General features: G+C 39.7%; 1 protein-coding gene across 2 annotated transcripts in view; it reads left to right on the forward strand.

The window, feature by feature from the left end:
* DAB1 (DAB adaptor protein 1) overlaps positions 1–19,556 on the forward strand; it is a 321,139-nt gene that overhangs the window by 237,921 nt on the left and 63,662 nt on the right. For both annotated transcript variants that reach the window (XM_054979924.1, XM_054979923.1), the window contains exons 5-7: positions 6,418–6,549; positions 7,628–7,747; positions 16,411–16,470. In XM_054979924.1, the coding sequence (XP_054835899.1) occupies positions 6,418–6,549; positions 7,628–7,747; positions 16,411–16,470 (312 nt within the window). The remainder of the gene's footprint in view (positions 1–6,417; positions 6,550–7,627; positions 7,748–16,410; positions 16,471–19,556) is intronic.

Below are 19,556 nucleotides of genomic sequence, written 5' to 3' on the forward strand. Positions count from 1 at the left end.
TAAAAAAAGAAATGTGGTTGGTACATTGGGCAGACAGATGGGGAAGTTGGCATCTACAGAGAAAGCAATGTAAGAATGTGATGATGCAAGAATGTGAGAATTGCTATTGTATCCAAGCACTCCCATGAACAAATATTGAGTCAGCCAAGCAAAACTGGTACGGCTGGAATAGAAAGAGAAGCTACATAGCTTCACCAACCCAGCAGTATAGAAATTCCTTTTTTATCATATTGATTTGTCACCATATCACAAAGATGACAGGTGAGGGATGGGGGAAGCTTTGTGAGAATGGACATGCACAATCTATAACATGGGTTTCAAACATTTTAAAAATGACTTTTTTTAGCATTCAGGACTGCTGCCTGCACTTTGTGAACAAATTGCAATCTAAACAAGCAATGGAGGCTTTATGGTTATGCTTATTTTTCAGTGTCCCAAATCTCATCAGTCAGGTCTACCAGTTCAAACAGGACGAACTGGAGATAGCAAAGCCAGGTTGGGGGGGGGGGTTGAATGGAGAAAGTCCTACACTGGATGTAAACATCAAGGAAGATAGTCAAGTTGCTTATCAGTCTTGGCCCTTTTGTGGATACCAAACAGAAGCTTATGCAGGTTCAGGACCAACATTGAACACATGCTTTAGCTTGTTTGAAAACAGATCACTAGCGGCACCATCAAAAGAGCAGATGCAGGGAACAAAGAGACCAAGATAGGAGATATCAACAAGTTCAGAAAATTCGGAATAAAATGCTGAGTTACCAACCAGCAGCAAGAGATGACAGTTTTCTGAGCCCTTTTAGTAGCGCCAGGAACTTTCTTTGTTACAGGCACCTGTCAAATCCAGCTCTGAGTACTGATTTTGAGTGCCCCCCCCCCATTTTCTTTTTCCTGCACAATTACAGTAGTGATGGCGAATGCAGTTTTGAACTAGCTTGGTGAAAATGGCTTGCTAGTGAGATTTTCTTTGTTGATTTTAATACAAGTCATTTCTGGGTTCCTTTTCATTTAACTCGGATGGAATAACTATTGATTTACAATAATACAAAGAAAAATGCATTCTATATTAGTTAATACTTTAGTTTGAATATGTGCACAGATAACAAACAGATTATCCTAACTGTTTGTCTGACATTATGATGTTTCTCAAACCAATATAGATCAGATTTCTAACTGAGCAGAGTATGCAAGATTACATTTCATATCTGTTTCTAGACAAAAATTACTTTAGATTCTAACTAAAAATATTCTGACAGCCATCCTTCTAAACAGACCATTCTATTAAATATAGAAAAGGTTATGGCTGCAGGCACGCTTAGCTTATTTCTTAATAGACTGGTACAGTTTGCAAGTGATGCTTGAGTATCATCAGCCATTAAAGATGTAATGATTTTCCAGCAGTTAATGAGGGTTCCCAAATAAATTAAAATGTTTCCCATCTGCTGTCTCTGCATTGCAGGTGATATTTTCCCTGGCAGAATAATCTTTATGTTTAATTCCACACAACTGTCTGATTCACAGTTTAATTTCTTTACAAACATTGCTTAGCAATCAATAAAACTAATGTCAAAGAACTCTGATGTAGTAGGAGTCTAAGATAACATTCTCTCTAATACACTGTTGAAGAAGTTGATGTTTAATTTCACAATTAGAGTGGAAAGCATGTGACAAGTACAGGAAAAAATCTAATAAATCAATACAATTATACTATGTAAATAAGATTGTATCATTAATATCATAAAAACATGTTCTCATGAACGATAGTTATCCATAGAAGGGCTATATTGTAGGGAGGTGGTCTCAAAGAGATGCTTCTATTGAAGTGTGAGATGGAAACCACAGACTTCACTACTATGTTGTCTTACATCCTATCTGTTGCTTTAGGTATGTGCTACTATGTACTACTTGTTGCTTTAAGTATGATCCTACTTGTAGTTCTATGTTGTCTGTCAGTCCTAGAATTGCTTATACTCTGTCTCAGCATTTCTTCTTTATTGGATTTTTGCTAATGTAAACTTGCATTTATTTACCCTATGGCATTGTTTATTGAAATGTTCAAGACATTGACTATACTAATCTCACACTATGTAATCCGCCTTGAGTCTCATTGAGAAAAGTGGACTATAAATGACATACATACATACATACATACATACATACATACATACATCCTACATTCCACAATTAACTTATTCTGGTTGAAGTCATTGGCAGTATGGCATAATATATGACTCCTAGGGGAAGCAGTGATACCTTATGGAAAACAGGATTGCATTTTCCTGTAACTGTTGTTCATCAACTGTTCTGTGCAGACACACATGGGAACTGCACATGTGAAGGTCAGCCACGGATGTTCCAAAGCTCCTAAAGGCTCATCTCCTAAACTCCTGAGCTCCTAAACTCACCTCGCCTCTTTGCACACTTTTCTTCCTGACGTGGCTATAAAAGGCAGCTCCCTCTCTCAGTTCTCTAAGCTGCTGGTGAAGAAATAAAACATACACATATATGTAGCAATAAAGAGCACATGGCAGGGAAAGGAGGGAGGGATGTGTGTTTGCACAAAAGAACACTCAATGAACAAGAGTTACTGGTAATTGCAACCCTGTTTTCATCGTTGTGTCTTCTGTGCAGCCCAACATGGGAGATTACTGAGCTAACATACCCAGGAGGTGGATATGTTACTCTTCATTGAAAAAAGACTCTTCAGAAGTGCTTTGCCAACAGCTGCATCCATTCTGGAGTCCACATCAATGGTGTAATGTTTCATGAAAGTAGATAGTATCAACCAGGTAGCTGCTTTGCACAAATCCACTATAGTAGGAACACCTAGACTGAAAGCTGTTGATGTTGCTTGCACCCTTGAGTGTTTGTAACACTCTTTAATCAGCCAGACTATACGCTTAGAGATGGTCTGAGTGGTGTCTTTCAGACCTTTCTTATGTCCTTGGAAGGAGACAAAGAGGTTAGGGTTTTTTTCTGGGAAAAGAGGTAGTGGAATTCTCAAGAGGGAAATGAGGGAGAAACATATGGAAGTAAAGTGTTGCTGCTTTCAAATGTCCCACTTCTTTTTTTTGGCTGAGGGGGAGAAGGAGGGGGGTCCCTCCTCCCCTCAGCTGAAAAAGCTGCCGGCATTTTAAAATAGTTTTTCCACTGATGGGAGGGGAATCCTCCTCGTCAACTGAAAAAAGCAGCAAGGAATTTGAAAGCAGTGACACTTTTCTTGCCTTCCCTCCTTCCCCTCTCCTCAACTGAAAAAGCTGCTGGCATTTTAAAACAGCTTTTTCCAGCTGATGGGAGGGGAAGATCCCTCCTGTCAGCTGAAAAAAACTGCTGGCTTTGAAAGCAGCAACTTTTCTTGTGAGGCAAGAAAAGTGTTGCTGCTTTCAAATGCCTCGCTGCTTTTTTCAGCTGATGGGAGAAGGAGGCGAAGCAATTGGGCATTTGAAAGCAGTGTTGCTGCTTTTAAGGCCTGCAGCTTTTTTTCAGCTGACGGGGGATCCCCCTCTCATCAGCTGAAAAGTGGTGGGCTTTGAAAGCAACACTTTTCTTGCCACTGGCAAGTGGCAAGAAAAATGTTGCTCTTTGTCCAAAGCTAAAGAGCTGGACACCTTGGACTGTGCATGGGAGGAAAAAAGATCAGGGGATGGGGCTGCCGGACCCAGCATGTCCAGGTTGTGGAGAAGTACCACATTGTCCTGCAGAAGGTGTGACATCGTCACAATGTGGTAAACCAGGACTGTCTCAGCCAATATGGGGCTATTATGATAGTGGAAGAGCATTCTCTCATCATTTTACTGAGAAGGTCATGAGGGATAGGGAGAAATGCATATAAGAGAGTGTCTGACCATGGGATCTGAAAAGTATCCCGGGAGATGATTTCCCTTTCTCTTCTTGAGAGCACTATTGAGGGCATCTCTTGATGAGATGTGTTGCAAATAAATCTATTTTGGGATACCCCATTATGCAAACACAGGGTGAAGGAAGTCCATGTGAATAGACCACTTGTGGTTCTGGGACTTTGAACAACCTAGGGCATCTGCCAGAACATTTTCTTTGGCAGCTAAAGTATATGAATGGCATATAGGGAGATCTGATCTTGAATAGCCTAGTCCCAAAGAAGCTCTGACTCTCAGGAAAGGGTCAGAGATGCTGTGCCTCTTCTCTATTCAAACAATCCATGGCTGCTGTGCTGTCTGTGCACATCTGTACATTTTTGCCTTTCACTAGGTACACCAGAGCTTTCAGAGCATATCTTATTGCTCTAATCTCTAGATTTATATGCATTAAAGTTTCCTGTGGAGACCAAAAACCTTGTGTCTGAGTGTTCCCAGAGCATGTCCCCAACCTGAAAGGGAGGAATCTATGCAGATTGAAATATGGACGGGCAATGATCTGAATGGAGTCCCCACTAATAAATTCTGCTTGTTTGCCCACCATTTCAAAGACCTGTGAATGATCCTTGGAACCAAGAACTGCTTGTATGGGTTCTGGTGCTGTGGATAAAACACTCTTGACAAACCAGTTCTGCAAGGGGTGAATCTTCATCCTGGCAAATGGGACTATCAGCATCATAAAGGCATGAACCCTAACAGTCTTTGAAATTGTTTTGCACTTTGGTACCTGTAAGAGAGGACCATTTTCAGTGTAATGAGAAATTTTTCTATCCTTTCTGGAGTAGAGAAGGTGAGAGCTAATGAGGAGTCCAAAAACATCCCCAGAAATGTTACTTTCCGACTGGGAATCAAGGATAACTTCTTGTAATTTACCCTCAACCCTAAAGACTGGAGTACTGAGAGGATGAGGGTCATTTGCTGTGCCAAAGTCTCTTTGGAGTTGTCTACCAGAAGCCAGTCATCTAGATACGGGAAAAACGGTACACCCTTGTTCCCTGAGGTGGCTGACTGCCATGGCCGTGGCCTTTGTGAACACCTGTGAGGCTGAAGGGAGGCCAGAAGGGAGAACCTTGTACTGGTACCTTTTGGAACCACATTGAAAACAGAGAAACTTTTGATAATTAACATTTATTGGTACATGGAAGTAAGCATCCTTTACATCTACTGTAACAAACCAGACTTGCTTTCCCCACACAGGTAGGGGCAGAAGCCTCCAAACTTTTTGTCTATTATGAAGCAAGGCTTTTTTTCAGCTGGAACGCAGCGGAATGGAGTTCCGGAATCTCTTGAAAATGGTCACATGGCTGGTGGCCCCGCCTCCTGATCTCCAGACAGAGGGGAGGTTAGGTTGCCCTCCGCTCTGCAACTCCCCTCTGTCTGGAGCTCAGGGGGCAGGGCCACCAGCCATGTGACCATTTTCTCCAAGGGCAACCCACTGAATTCCACCACCTCTTTTCCCAGAAAAAAAGCCCTGTTATGAAGTATCAGGAAAAAAGCCCCGTTGGAATGAAAGAACAGAATCGGTTCTATGGCCTGCACTATAACAATGACTGCACCTCCTCTAAGAATAATGTGTGAGATAGAGTCCAAGAGAGGTGGAATGTTTTGGGGAGGGGGGCAGGTAGCCTTGACTGATTATAGACAACACCCATTTCTCTTGGGTATTCAACTCCCAAATTCGTAGAAGAGATTGGTTGGCAGGCATAGACTGGGAAGGTATGGCATCAAAAGCCCTGTTTACTGGAACCTGACTGGTCTCTGGGTGACCTAGCCCCATCCTTTGACTTTGGTTGGAAATACTTCCATATAGGATGAGATGGAAGTGAGGAAGAGAGAGGTTGATGGAGACGTCTAGGCATATGTTATATTGGCTGAGACTGGAACTGATTATACTTGACATTGTAAGGTGGGTATGGTCTTACAGGGAACCTGTGTTTGTAAGGGTGAATGGGCATAATGCTTAAAGACCAGGCTGTGACTTTATCCCCCTTAGTCTTTTTTAGACCCTTATCAGTGGTAGTGGAGGACAGGTCAGTTCCCTCAAAGGGGAGGTCTTCCGCCCTTATTCTATGGTGCAGGGGCAAAGCAGTGGTTCTAAGTCATGCATGCCTTCGAATTACTATGTCTGAGGCCATGGCTGTGACCAAACAGTCCTCAATGTGCCTAGCAGTATTTATCTGTTGTTTAGAGTGACGGAGAGATTCTCCTTGGTGAATTTTTGCCAGTCTCTGCTTTTCATCTGGAATCAAATTGAGATAAGTGCCTAACCCTCTGCACATCAGCAGTCCACACTAAGTTCAGCATCAATCTGGTGAGCCGGGGAGCCAAGGAGGGGTGAACCGGCCTGGTGACAGAATTGTAAATGTGGCCAAAGCAATTAAAACAACCTATTAGAGTTTCCACTGAAGACGTTGTGACACCATTGCTACTGAGGAAACTACTCATGAAAATATATTGTCTGTTTCCATCAAAATATGAACATCAATCAAATATTCTGTGTGCTTGTTTTTTGTTTGTTTATGAACAGCTACTACAGCACCATCATGCAGTTCATGAAATTTCATACATTGCAAAAGATATCACAGATCACCGGGCCTTTGGATATGTATGTGGAAAGGAAGGAAATCATAGATTTGTGGCAATAAAAACAGCCCAGGCAGTAAGTATCAAGATTGTTGTAATTTTCTGTAGTTTAACTCAATTTGATGGCTCTGTTTAGAACACTGCGTTTTTGAAAGGGCAGCTTGTAAGCATTGTTTTTGTAGTATATAATGCTGTCAGGAGTGCCTGCATAAATGTTCAGAGATGGCAGTTTAGCAATACTAGTCTTGGAAAGAAAGGAAGGCAATTCACCCTTCTTAGTTTTTTTTTTTTTGATGTATTCCTTGTAATTACTAATTATTTTCCTTTCTAATTAAACTGGAAACACTAGCTGAATGCAAATAAGTTTACTCTGGCTCCTAGCCTCATTTAGATAGAAAATGATGGAAAACAAATAGCTACTTTGCATAGTCTACTCTCATTTCATTGTATTAGAAACCACTAATAAATATAAGCAATGCTTTTTATGCTCATAATTATAATTACCATTAATCTGCAAATATAATTAGCTTATATAGAAATGAACCTTTGCCTAGTTAAAATTGAAACTAGCCCAATATTAACAAGGTATAAATTAGTTCAATGTAGAAGGACTTTTGTTTTGTTTTGGATATTTTTTCTTATTTTTGTTTAGGGCGGCGGTCCTATGAACCAATTTACAAACCAGGCTGAGTGGAAGTAGTTGTATTAATGATGATGTAGCACCATTGATTTAATGCTCAAATTATATGTAGTCATGATAGGTTCAACTTTTGCACCCCATATCCAGCAATTTCTCTTGAAAGGTTTTAAATAAATAAATAAATTTTTCATCTGGATTTCATAGGCTATCAGTAAGTTATAGGTAGAACTTCCTGAACAAAAAGATAATTTTACTCTAATCATTTCAATGACAGGATTAAAGGGTGCTGGTTAATATTCAGGCCCAAATTGACCTAAGTACAGAATTGTATTTTGATTTGTTTAAACAGCTTCCTCTTTAGTAATCCAAAATATCTTACCTGGCTTTTGGTGAAGTGCCTGTCAAATGTGGCATCATAATTGTTTTCCTGATCTGTTTCATAAGGAAGAAGGTATTTCTGTTTGTTAGGTCTGCTTTTCCATGTTATAAAAATTACTTGTTGTTTTTCATGTAGGCTGAGCCTGTAATTCTGGATTTACGAGACCTCTTTCAACTCATTTATGAATTGAAACAAAGGGAAGAGATGGAGAAAAAGGCACAGAAAGATAAACAGTGTGAACAAGCAGTATATCAGGTATCTACTAGACCTTTCTTAGATACAAGTGTACATTGGTATAGTTTCAAAGCCTGAACTGTCAATATTATTATTAGGAACAATACATACTGACTCGTACCTGCTCCAGCAAGGAAAATTTGTAATTGTATGAACTGATTCTCACACTTGGAACACTGATGTCCATTAAAATATACTATGAAACAATTGTGACAGTTAGGACTTCAGCGAGCACTTCAATGAGATGAAGAGACTCTGGATTGGATACAACATTGATTTTATCTGATTCCTCTTTCCCATTCAAGACAACACACTCATTACTGTTCCTGGACCCGCCTTAATAATGAGGGCAACATTTCATGGCATTTCGTAGGCTGCAATGAGATAGGGGTGTGGGAAAATTCTCCTTGCAGGACTTTGGATGCAGTCTGATCAGTTTACAAGATCAGTTCCAATATGTGTATATGATTATCAGTAGAGATGGGCACAGACCAAAATATGAACCAAAATTCGTGACAAACCAGACCGGTTCGTGGTTCATGAACCAGTGGTTCATCAGATCCTATGTCTGATGAACCCCCACAAACTTTAGGCTGGTTTGTTTGGTTTGTTTTTCAGTTCATCACTGCAGACAGCCCGGCGCCGATCAATCAGTTTCCTAGGCAACAGGGGATGGACTTCCTGCAGACCTTCTGCTGACCTGGAAGTGACCTTCTGCTGACTCGGAAGTGGTGATTTGCTGGCCCGTAAGTTCGTGGTTCATGGTTAATGAAATGTGACGAACCACGAACCACATGGTTCATTTTTTTTCTGGTTCATGCCCATCTCTAATTATCAGCATCTCCATGTTAGGACTCAGCAACAATTACAACAACAACACTGCCTGAGAACAGTAGCCATTTAAAATAGCTTCATTTACCATAAAATAGTTCTTTAAATATGAAATGTATGCGTTTTTAGGCTGGTTGATTTTTCAGAGCAGATATTGCTTCTGATCCTGTATCCTCACATATAGAAGAATATACGTGGAGGATCCACAAGAGCGTGTGGGTGGCATTTCATTTTCACCTGTATCCACTTTCCCCACTATTTCTTCTTTCCTTCCTCTTCTCCCCCATATCTTCTCCTCTTTCTCCATATCCTCTTTCTCTGCTTCCTTCCTCTACCAGGAAACCTAAATTTTACCTGCCCACCATGTTCAGCTATATTTATTATTTATTTACTTTGTTTATACTCCACCTTTTTTCTCAGTAAGAACCCCAAGCAGCTTACATCGTTCTCCTGTCTTCTAATGTGAGGAACATTAGGCTGTAACTAGCCTAAAATCACTTAACTTCCACAGCACATTCAAAACAGGGTCTCACAGATCCTAGTCTGGACCTCTAAACACTGTACAAAACTGGCTTTTGTGGTGTGGCTGTTGTTAAATAGTAGTGAACAGATGGGCCTGCTTAGCTTACTGGCAGGCCTGGTCATGATGACTCTTCTCTCAAAGGTCAAAACAGGCCTGGAAAGGGACCTGCCCCTGCCTTTTACTGTCAGAAACGAAGGCTTGAATGCTGGCAATCCTGCTGTGGTTGCCCAGCAACAGCCACAGATAGGACATTCATTTTTTAAAGCTACAGATGTTGCTTCTATTATTGGTGGGGTTAACCTTCCAATGTATTTGGTGCTTTGTTCTATTTGAGGTCTTTTTTAAAAAAAGATTTTCAATTTTTCTGCAAACCTGGAGCTTTTCTTAGGTTTGTAGGAAGATCTGTCTTGTCTGTTCCTCACTCCAGTTCCTATATTGAAGTATCCACATATGGGGCCATGTTGAAAATTAATTATATTGATGATGGTAAAGGTCTGGGTTGATGCAATAATGCCAATATATTTTATTTACCATACAATGTGTAGTTTTTTTGCTGTCACTTAATACAAACTTCTACTGTTCTTTCCCTTTTGTCTCCTATCCTTTGCTTTTGTTGCAATAGACAATATTGGAAGAAGATGTAGAAGATCCTGTTTACCAGGTAATTTCTGAAGCTGTATAAACAACAGAGTTTCAGAAAAAGGAAGAATGCTTTTCAATAGAACTGCAGTGCTGAAATAAAGCATTTAAGTTCTCAGTGAGTGAGCTAAGAAAACCGTAAAATATTTGCAAAACATTGATATCTGATAATGATTCTGTATGACATAGAAGACTAAAAGTAGCCATTAAAAACTCTTGAAAATTATATTTTAAATATTGAGACAAGATTTTCTACAAGATTATTTATATTTTTTTAGATTGTGACAACTTATCTCCATTTAGAGAGCTGACTACTATAACCAACTTCTTTATTGCAGGTTAGCACCTTCTTTAAGAAGTTTTAACACTTACTCTAAATTATTCTCATTTACTGGAAGTAAATTTGTGAATTAAATTTAAAAATCTCACAAGAATAGAGGAGAAATTGAAAAATATTTTGAGTGTGTATGTCCAGTAACCGATACGGTAATATAAGCGACACAGATGCTAGATTTATTCATTTTGAAGTTATGTTTCATTGAAGCAATGGGCCTCATATATGTGCAAATTTTGTTTATTTTATTTATTTCAGTTATACCTCACTTTTCTCCCCTCTGGAGACCCAAAGGGCCTTTCAACATTCTCCCCTTCTCCTTTTTATCCTCACAACAATACATTTTACATTTTCAAAAATATGAGGAAAGGCACCTCTTTATTATAAATTAATGTTCAAATTTAATTCATTTCCCTTGACTGTCTTCCAATTTCCCTCAAACAGGTTAAAAGTACCATATGTAGCCCAGAAGTAAAATTTCTATTCACTTCCCTTGGAGCAAAACTGGACCTTTGGTTGTATATATTTCTGTTGAAAAAGCAGCAGGAAACTAGTCCAGTGACAATTAGCAAAGTTCCATGTCTTCTTTATTTCTCTTTCAAGGTAGAAAGAGTCACATTCTATGCCTTTCAGCAAAAGTCAGTTGCTCCTGTGCTAGCTTGTACTTTGAACCCATTTCTTTAGTGCTTGTCTGTGGTTATTTCTTCTGAAGTTCCAAATTGCCTTTTTCTGCTCTCTGTTTCATCTCTGACCTTTCCTCTTTGGCTGCTGATGTAATAGTACATTGTATTTGAGGCTGGACATGAGCCAATCCGTGAGCCTGAAACAGAAGAAAACATTTATCAGGTATATAATTGCTACATCTGTGTTTCCATTGCCCCCAGCAGTCATTCCAAGCACATTCCATAGACCAAAGTTCTTTTTAAGCATTTTCATTCATCCTGAAGCCATGCATACCATTTCGTGTTCATTCAAGTTACAAGTTTATTTTGAACAGTATCATTTTTTCTCTTGTTTATTTTTTGAACCTTTTTGCATTTATCAAAATCCATTAGTGATGTGGATTCCAAGAACTGCATATAACACATACAACATCAAAGAGTTCTCAGATTAATATTCAAATTAATTTTAATATATACACATTTTTGAAAACTAACATTTGTCTGCATTTTTTCACAGTTTTCAACTAAGCTGTTTAGTATTCCCTTTAACTCTCTTATTGCGTGCTGTAAAAGATTCCATATTTCAGAGGAAGCTTTTATTCAGGTCTGGTCCATGTCTTTCAATGTTTAGCATATTTCTGGCTGTTATCAAACATTCAATAATTACAATAGGCGCTGGGCCAATTTAGCAAAGTATATGAGTAGTCTTCATTTAGCTTGACAGTATTATGGCTTCTGAGAATAAAGATATCTGTATAAAATGCAGCCCAGCCACTATGAGGAAGTGGTTTCTGGCCCTAGTTAACAGTTGTATCGAGAAACAGACTTGCAGAAAACTTCGGAGGTTTTGAGTTCCAAAAGGAATTCCAGACAGTGGATAAAATTTGCCTGTAGAAAATTTGCCTGGAGATTTATCCTGTGCACATTTGTTTGGAATTGAGTTCCATTGAAACAATGGGCTTTTATTTCAAGTAAATATAGTCTTGCTAAAGTCACTAGCCTATAAACACTTTTTAGAGCTCTCCTGCCTGCTCAACTAGAGACAATTCTGAATTACCGTTTATGAAGCTGAGTAAATTCTTTTAGGACTGAGGTAAGAATCTTACTGAAGAAATCCCTTCTACTTTCCACTGCTGAGCAGCATTTTGATTAAAGAAGAAAATTTAACACAGCAAGCAAAATCAAAGCCGGAAATCCTTGTCCTTGAGAAATTTCTCACTAGATATGAAAAGCAAGGCAGGATAGATTGATCCTGCATTCCAAGAGAAACAACTTGCCGCTATGAAAGTTTTAAAAATCCAGCAGATCCTTATGGGAAATTTCTGGGTCAAGCCTACTAAATATAAGGTCCTGCTCCTTTCCGTGAACTAGTTTCAGTCTTCGTCTTTCTCATAGATTAGGACAACATAGCAAAATAAAAATATTGTAGCTAGGGTTGTGCAGTTCAGCTCAAGAAGAGCACATATATATATATATATATATATATATATATATATATATATATATATATATATATATATATATATATATATATATATAGCCCCTATTAGTATTATTTGGATATATCCAACTATATCTGGCTTATTTGAGCACATTTTATAAACTGGTATTTATATTCCCAAATAATCCATATATATTTGGGAATATCTGAAAATCTCACTTTAAAGATAGGAGTAGCTTGTTTCCCCCATGATGCTGGGATTCTTTGGTTTAATGTTGGTTATGTTGGGCTTGCATTGGCCCTGGGTCCTGCCTGGCATCTTTGAGTGACACTGGTTCCCATATTTCAGTTTGGTTCTGGTGGGATTGTCTGGTTTGACTTGGTTCTGTTGGGCTTTGTTGGTTCTGTTTGTATTGGGAGGCTTTGGTCATTAGTTGCTGTTGTGTGTTTAGCTAACACTTCCTGTGACCTGGAGAAAGCCGTGGCTCTTTCCCCCACAGGAAACAGTAGAGAGTGGCTGGGGGCCTGTAGAATCGTACGCTTTGGTTCAATTCACCAATTCTACAGGCTGGGGGCCGTACAATTGGACACTTTGGTTCAATTCAATGGGGGGGGGGGGTAGTGACAGGCAGGACTAGGTTCCCAGCAATTTTGATGTAGTTTGCTTGACAAATGGTCCCTGCAGCTCCCCTCCCCAAAACATTTTCCCATATGGAATAATGGAACCAAATAGAGTAAGGATTCCAAATAAAAACTGAATCTGAATACTGTACTGGTATTTTTTGATCAGAATATTGTGTGTCTTTATACTGTAAAGCATTAATTGATTTATGGCACCCCCAGCAAGGGGCCTTTAAGGCAAGTTAGAAGCAGATGTGGTTTGCCATTACCTTCCTCTGCAGTCTTCCTTAGTGGTCATCTATCCAAGTACTGACCCTGCTTTGTTTCTGAGATGTGACAAGATCAGGCTATACCATGCTGCCTTCTCTTCTATCCAAATATTAAGAATATCAAATATATACTGTATTTCAGATATTAGAATCTGAATAATACAATGGGGATTTTTTAGTGCACACCCCTAATTGTAGCTGTATTTCTGCCTTGATGCAGTAGGGAACATACTGCTCTCCCTAATATGTAACCATGCAATGTAGCCCACCTATCTTTCAGCCAGAGCTGCCAGTGGGACCAAAAGATACTAGTATAAATAAAAAGTCAATTGTCAACTTAATAAAGTACTGCCTAGGAAAGCCAAAAACAACTTCAGTATCAATGTACTTTCAACCCAGTAGGGGAATACCCAAGGCTAGTATCTGTAATTTAACGTGTTAGATGTGTAGTTCCTATGTAATCCAGGATTAGCAAGATATAACTGGAGATTATTTGGGGGAAATACTCTCAGGATGGTCATATCAAATTTTTATGGTATAGCAGGTCTGCACAAGTTGTGACTCATTGAATGAGTTGTACCTTACCATCAACAAGTGACATCCCACCAGGGGCTTGTTGAGCCATCTATTTCTGCTAGTGATATTGTTAAAGTTCAGAATTACCTATTTAGGAATACCCATTTGTCTAGATGATAATATAGAGATGTAATCAAAACTGAGCATTATTCCCCTGAGTTGTTCTACAGCTCATAATACAAAACAAGATGGTTGTGAAAGTCAGTGTTATAGATATTTTAGAATAGAGGACTTGAGTTTATGAAAAGATCTTGCATACGTTTACTAATAGCAAAACACCTGAAATCAGTAGAATTGGTATGATCAAGTTGGAAACAGAAAGAAGAAAAGTGTTTCAAGCATAACGGGAAAGGTGAAAGAATGAGCCAAAGATTTAACATTTATAAGCTGCTCTGTTTTAACTTCTGTAAGAGATAGGAAAGTGAAGAATGGTGGTCAGAAAGGAAGGGCAGAAATATGAAAAACACAAAGAGATAACAAGAGAGATTTGTCAGTGGGATATAGAGGAAAGGTCCATTGCTACAAATAAAAGAAGTTAGAATGAATAGGTGGAAATTAAGGAAGACAAAAAATTAAAAAGGTAATGCTGGTGTGAGATGGTGTGGTTGGTAGATGTTCATGTTAGTGGTTAGTGAATAACTCTGAAAATTCTTTTTTGAATGTTCAGAGCAGCAGAGGTGGTGGTGGTGGTGGTGGTAGCAGTAGTAGCTGTAGCTGTAGCTGTAGCTGTGCTTATATGCCGCTTTTTCAGACATATTAGTGCTCTGCTCAGAGTGGTGAACAAGGTCAGTGTTATTGTTATCCCCATAATACAGCTTGGCTGTAGTGGGATTCACTACCTAATTGCTTAACCACTATGCTACAGCAGATCTGTATAAATTAGATACCTGCAAATAGGTGCAACACCGTTTTAGTAAACACTTGTTATCCTTATACATTCAAACTTGTTATCCCTATACATTCAAACCCTATACAGATTGGTCCTTCTCTGTGGAATACTGATTTGGAATAATGTGGTGTGTGTGTGTGTGTGTGTGTGTGAATGAGTGTATAATGCACATATTTGCTACTTCCCTGTCATTTAAGCCTGGGTTAACAGTTTTAATCAGAAAAGCCTCCATATGCTGAAGGCTTTCTGTGACAGATGAAATTCTTCCTAGTGCTCCTTGACCTGCTATCTTTGGAAGACTTCTTTAGTCACAGGAGTAGCCCAGGCACCATGGCACCTAAGCAAAGGGAAGCTGCAGAAGAAAGCCACTTAATGAGCATAAACCAGCTCTACATACCTGGGAGCTCCTCAGTGGAGCTGTCCTTTAATAACTGCTCTTACTTTCCAATTTTCACCCTAATCTGCATGAGCCTTTACAGCAGCCAAGGCACTGGAGGCTAAAAGAAACCCCTCTCTCCTCAACCCCACATGTGCACACCTGCATGGAAGTTGCCAGCCTTACCTTGTGTTCTGCATAAAAACACACAGAAAGGGTGATGATGACACTGGCCCCAATGGCTATCTGCTACTCCCCAGCACAATGCAACCTTTTTGCAATTGGATCCCTCCTAGCCATTCAATGCCAATACCATTGCCCAAGAAGCACTGAAGAAAAAAATGCACTTGCAAGTGGCGTGCACATCCTTTTCTTGCCAATGGAATGAACCCCAAGGGCTCAGAGCCAAGCTACAAGAGACAAATTACATGAGGAGGAGCATGTGAAGGGAGTCACAATTTAGCCGGAAGCTGAGTTTTAAAAAAGATTGGAAGGCTTTGTTAATTTCCTCTCTCTACAGAGCCAGGGATATCACCACTCAGAGGGTTTGTTAATTTCCTCTTTGCCTCTCAAAGGCTCTGTCAGTTTCACCTCCCCTTCTAAGAGGCAAAGAGGAAATAAACAAACCACCTGAGCAGCCATCTCCCTGGCTCTGTAGAGAGTGGAAATTGACAAAGCCGATCTCTTTTAAAACTCAGCTTCCCGGATAACACTGTGACTTCCTTCATGTGCTTCTCTTTGTGTAATTCGTCTCTTGTAGCTTAGTTCTCAGTCTCTCCTTTGGATCCAATTGGTTACATGATGCATGTAGATGCAAACAGACCTGCTGTTAAGGAAAACAAGATGCTGCCAAATGGCCAATCCCATTGCTTGGCTTGCCTGCATGGCCTCTGTGCAGTAAGAACTGAAACAAAACTCACAAACTTTTAGGTGGTGGGAGGGGAGTCATTACAGCCTCTGTTCCTGAACTTGTTCTGCTGTTCCGGAAGTTGCTTTAACAAGCTGAACCAACGATTTCTGTGTATACTTTTGGCCCTTTCCCCCCCCCCCATTAAGCACATCCCGAGTGACCATGATGCAGTTGTTCATCTGTTACAGCAAATATTCAAGATTTAGTTAGAAATCTTGCTACTTAGCCTCACTTGCTTGTAAAAGGAGAAACCCAATTTTTTTTTAGATAACCATCTTTTGTGTGTTTGGAAACTATTTTTATTATTTTGAACAGGTGAATGGCATAAGTGCCCAATGAAATAAATAACAACTGTTTCAAGAGCTGGGACTGCAGAGGGCACCTATGTACACGACTTCTGAAATGGATGGTAGGGAGGTTAATTCATAAGTAGCTGAGACCTGAAGGCTGTTTCTGATTTTGTAAGGAGCATCCAGCACATTAACTACATGAAGAAATTCCTTCTTTTCACACATCTAGAAGACATGTATATCAGATCACGTATTCTTAATTACAGTTTCTAATTTTTCTGTTCTTTTATCTGTTTCCTAATTATTTTTGTTTACTTTTACAGGTTCCTACTAGCCAAAAGAAAGAAGGTGTTTATGATGTGCCAAAAAGTCAACCTATAAGTGTAAGTATACATCATACACAGCAGTCGGGAGAAATTTTCACTACTTCTAAGTTTGTGTAACATTTAGATTTGTTATGAAGCAAGATCACTTGCTTGCTTCAGTGGTACATGTACTATGAAAAGGACTGGGGGGGGAACCACTTTTGTAATGTGATTTATTAATACATACATCACTTACCTCTTACAATATCTAATTATAGATCATTTTATTAAATAAGTGCTGGACTCTATGAATACAAATACTTGTTGGGTAAAACTGATCAGCAGGCAACAGTTCAAGGTATAGATACCATGGAAGAAGTATTTGACCTCGGTTTTCTGTTTGTCTTTGATAGTTAGTGAACTATGCACCTATAATATCTCTACTTTTGATCAGGACAGGAAGGCATGGTATAGATCTGGTTAATCAATAAATAAAAACATAGAGAAGATCATTTGGTCAAGTTTTATTTCGCTTTTCTACAAGTCTAAAAATGGAAATAGGATCTGTGTCATATTCAACTAACCATTTAGTTTTATTGTTCTTTTTTCTTACACACAAATCTCTTTTTGGATACGCGTTTCATTTTTCTCAGTTTATTGTTTTCTCTATTAGATAACTCTATTAGATAACTCTCTAAAATTCAGTTTGCCCAAATTCCAGAGTTTACCTCCATCTGATGTAGATATCTATGATTATTAATAGTATGCCTCACTCACAGGAATGTCTTGCAGCTTCATCCTAAGATTCCAACATTGATACACTGCCAACACCACTAGTCAGTATCCAACACTCAGCAGAAGGTTAACAAAAGTCATCCTGCAAAGGTACTAAGAACGTAACAATTTCACCAGAGTGCATAAAAAACTAATTGCAACCTATTAATTATGGCACATCATGCCGATGATCCCTGATGACAGGCAGATTCGGAAGCAGCTAACCAGTACAGAATTACATGTCCACACACCCCTGGCATCAGCTGTCTGCCATCTACATGCAGAACACAAGGAAGGAAAGACATTTACTATAAGCAGGACTGTGGCATGAAAAGCCCTATAACAAACATCACCTAAAGCTCCCCAGACGTGGGTTTTAATACCCTCTTGCAGTCATGTTTCCTTTTGCCAGCAGAAAGCTGCTCCACTCTCACGCCTTTGCATGGCTTTCTCACTCATTTGAGGCAAGTCTGATAGAATGCTAAAGATTCTTCCTACGCAAGGTTTTGGGCCCAGGTGGTCCCTTTTTGTGCAATGCCCTTTCTCTGGGTTTCCTATCACTGAAGTTGCTCTAAGTGTGATTTAAAGGTGTGTGAAATGGGACCAGAGAGATATAGCCACATACCCTATTATCTCTCTTGGCTAGAGTTTACATAGAACTTAGAAGGGCTGTGATTTGTTGGAAGTTTAATTGATAAGCTAAGCTGCACTGAATCTTGAGAGCTGTGTGGCAGGCTGGAGTGGAAAGACTTGTCTTTCTACTTCCACGTGTTTTCTAGGGATGTTTAAAGATCCTTGGTAGTATAACATTACATCAGCATTGAACAGCATGACCAGGGCTGGAGAAGCTCAGGATAGTGACTAAGCCCAAATCCCCCACAACACACTCCAAAGCTGCCCAATTCTATACTGGCACCAGTTCTACCAGTGCAGTGCCAGCAGGGTTTGGTGCTGGGATATTTGCAGGTTTGACAGCATATCTACCACTCACTCTGGTGTATATTCAGGATACTCCAACATAGGTCTTACTTGCCATCCTATATCCTTTAGTGATAGTGCTTAGGGCTGCACTATAAATAACTTAAACAGGAAAGTGTTTCCTTATTCTTATCTCCTTATGATTCACTGTACTTCATAAAGCTACAGCTGATTTTAAATAGTATTCATTATTTTGTGGGAGGACAGCCTTTGCTGGTGTGACTCTCTTAAAATACTGCCGCCCACCATAAACCTCCTTTCACAGGTGTGGTGCTATGCAGGGAGTTAAGGGCAGCTACAACCCACCATCTGTCTTACTTCTAGCTGATGTTACCCAAATGGGAGTTCTCCTTATGAGTTGGAGAATTAGCATTCAAGGAGACACAGTGAGAGGGGGTAATGGGGATCTCTACCAGATGTATACCAGGATTGTTCCCTTAGAGAAAATCTTAAATGAACAGGCAGATGTTCTAAAGGAAATGTTTATTAACAGAGCTATAGAAGGTTAAAGCACAGAAAATAATACACAGCATACACACAAGGCTAACTAGAAAATCAGGGAGGATGAGGGAGAGGGTAGGGCAATATTTACCAGTCTATGATAGGGAGAGGACATCCATAAAGGCAGCAGCATGAACAGCCAGCACTTTGTAGCAAGAAGGAGACTCAGACGTGTCTGAAGGTATGCATATGGATCCAAGGAATGCTGAAACAGCACGTAGCTGGAGGCAGACTAGTTATAGTGCAAAATATATCCTGGGGCAGAATTACGTCTTCTGCCCCCAAAGCAATAGCTTAATGACTTGTCCAAAGGTGAAACGATAAAATGGGAAAGGCTTGATTCTACATATCCGGGAGGAACTATAGGCAAGAAAGGTTCCACGATTTCCAGATGGGAAGGGCTCATCATGTCCCTAAATATCCCCAACAGGGCAAGTGGTTGAGGGAATGTATGGAAGCGTGTTGATGAGATAAAGCAGGAACTCCTGGAAGAGCTCTTTGTTTCACTCAAGTGCTTCTCCGGGGCATGGAGGAGGAGTTAGTCAATCTGACTCACCTTCTGGTAATTTTCCAACTCCAGCTGGGTTTGGTATCTGTTCTGCCTGGCCAGGCAGTATGTTGTGCTTGTAGCACATAAAAAAGGGTTTATAATATTCCATATTCCAATTCCCCCCTCCCCCCAATGGAGACACAACCCCAGCATGTGACTTTATTGAACTTATATGGAGAGACAAAAGAAATGGAGATGCTAGCCAAGGAGGAGAAAGGGTCACAAGAAGAGGATTAGGGAGCATGATCACTAACTAAAAAAATTGGTTTGGGGCAAAAACTAACAAGGAAACCAGATTAAAAAGCAAAAATCCCTTTTTTCCTTTCTAACACGAAGGCTGCTTTCTGTACAGACTGGAGCA

The sequence above is a fragment of the Eublepharis macularius genome, chromosome 5 (assembly GCF_028583425.1).
Source record: "Eublepharis macularius isolate TG4126 chromosome 5, MPM_Emac_v1.0, whole genome shotgun sequence".
Lineage (NCBI taxonomy): Eukaryota > Metazoa > Chordata > Lepidosauria > Squamata > Eublepharidae > Eublepharis > Eublepharis macularius.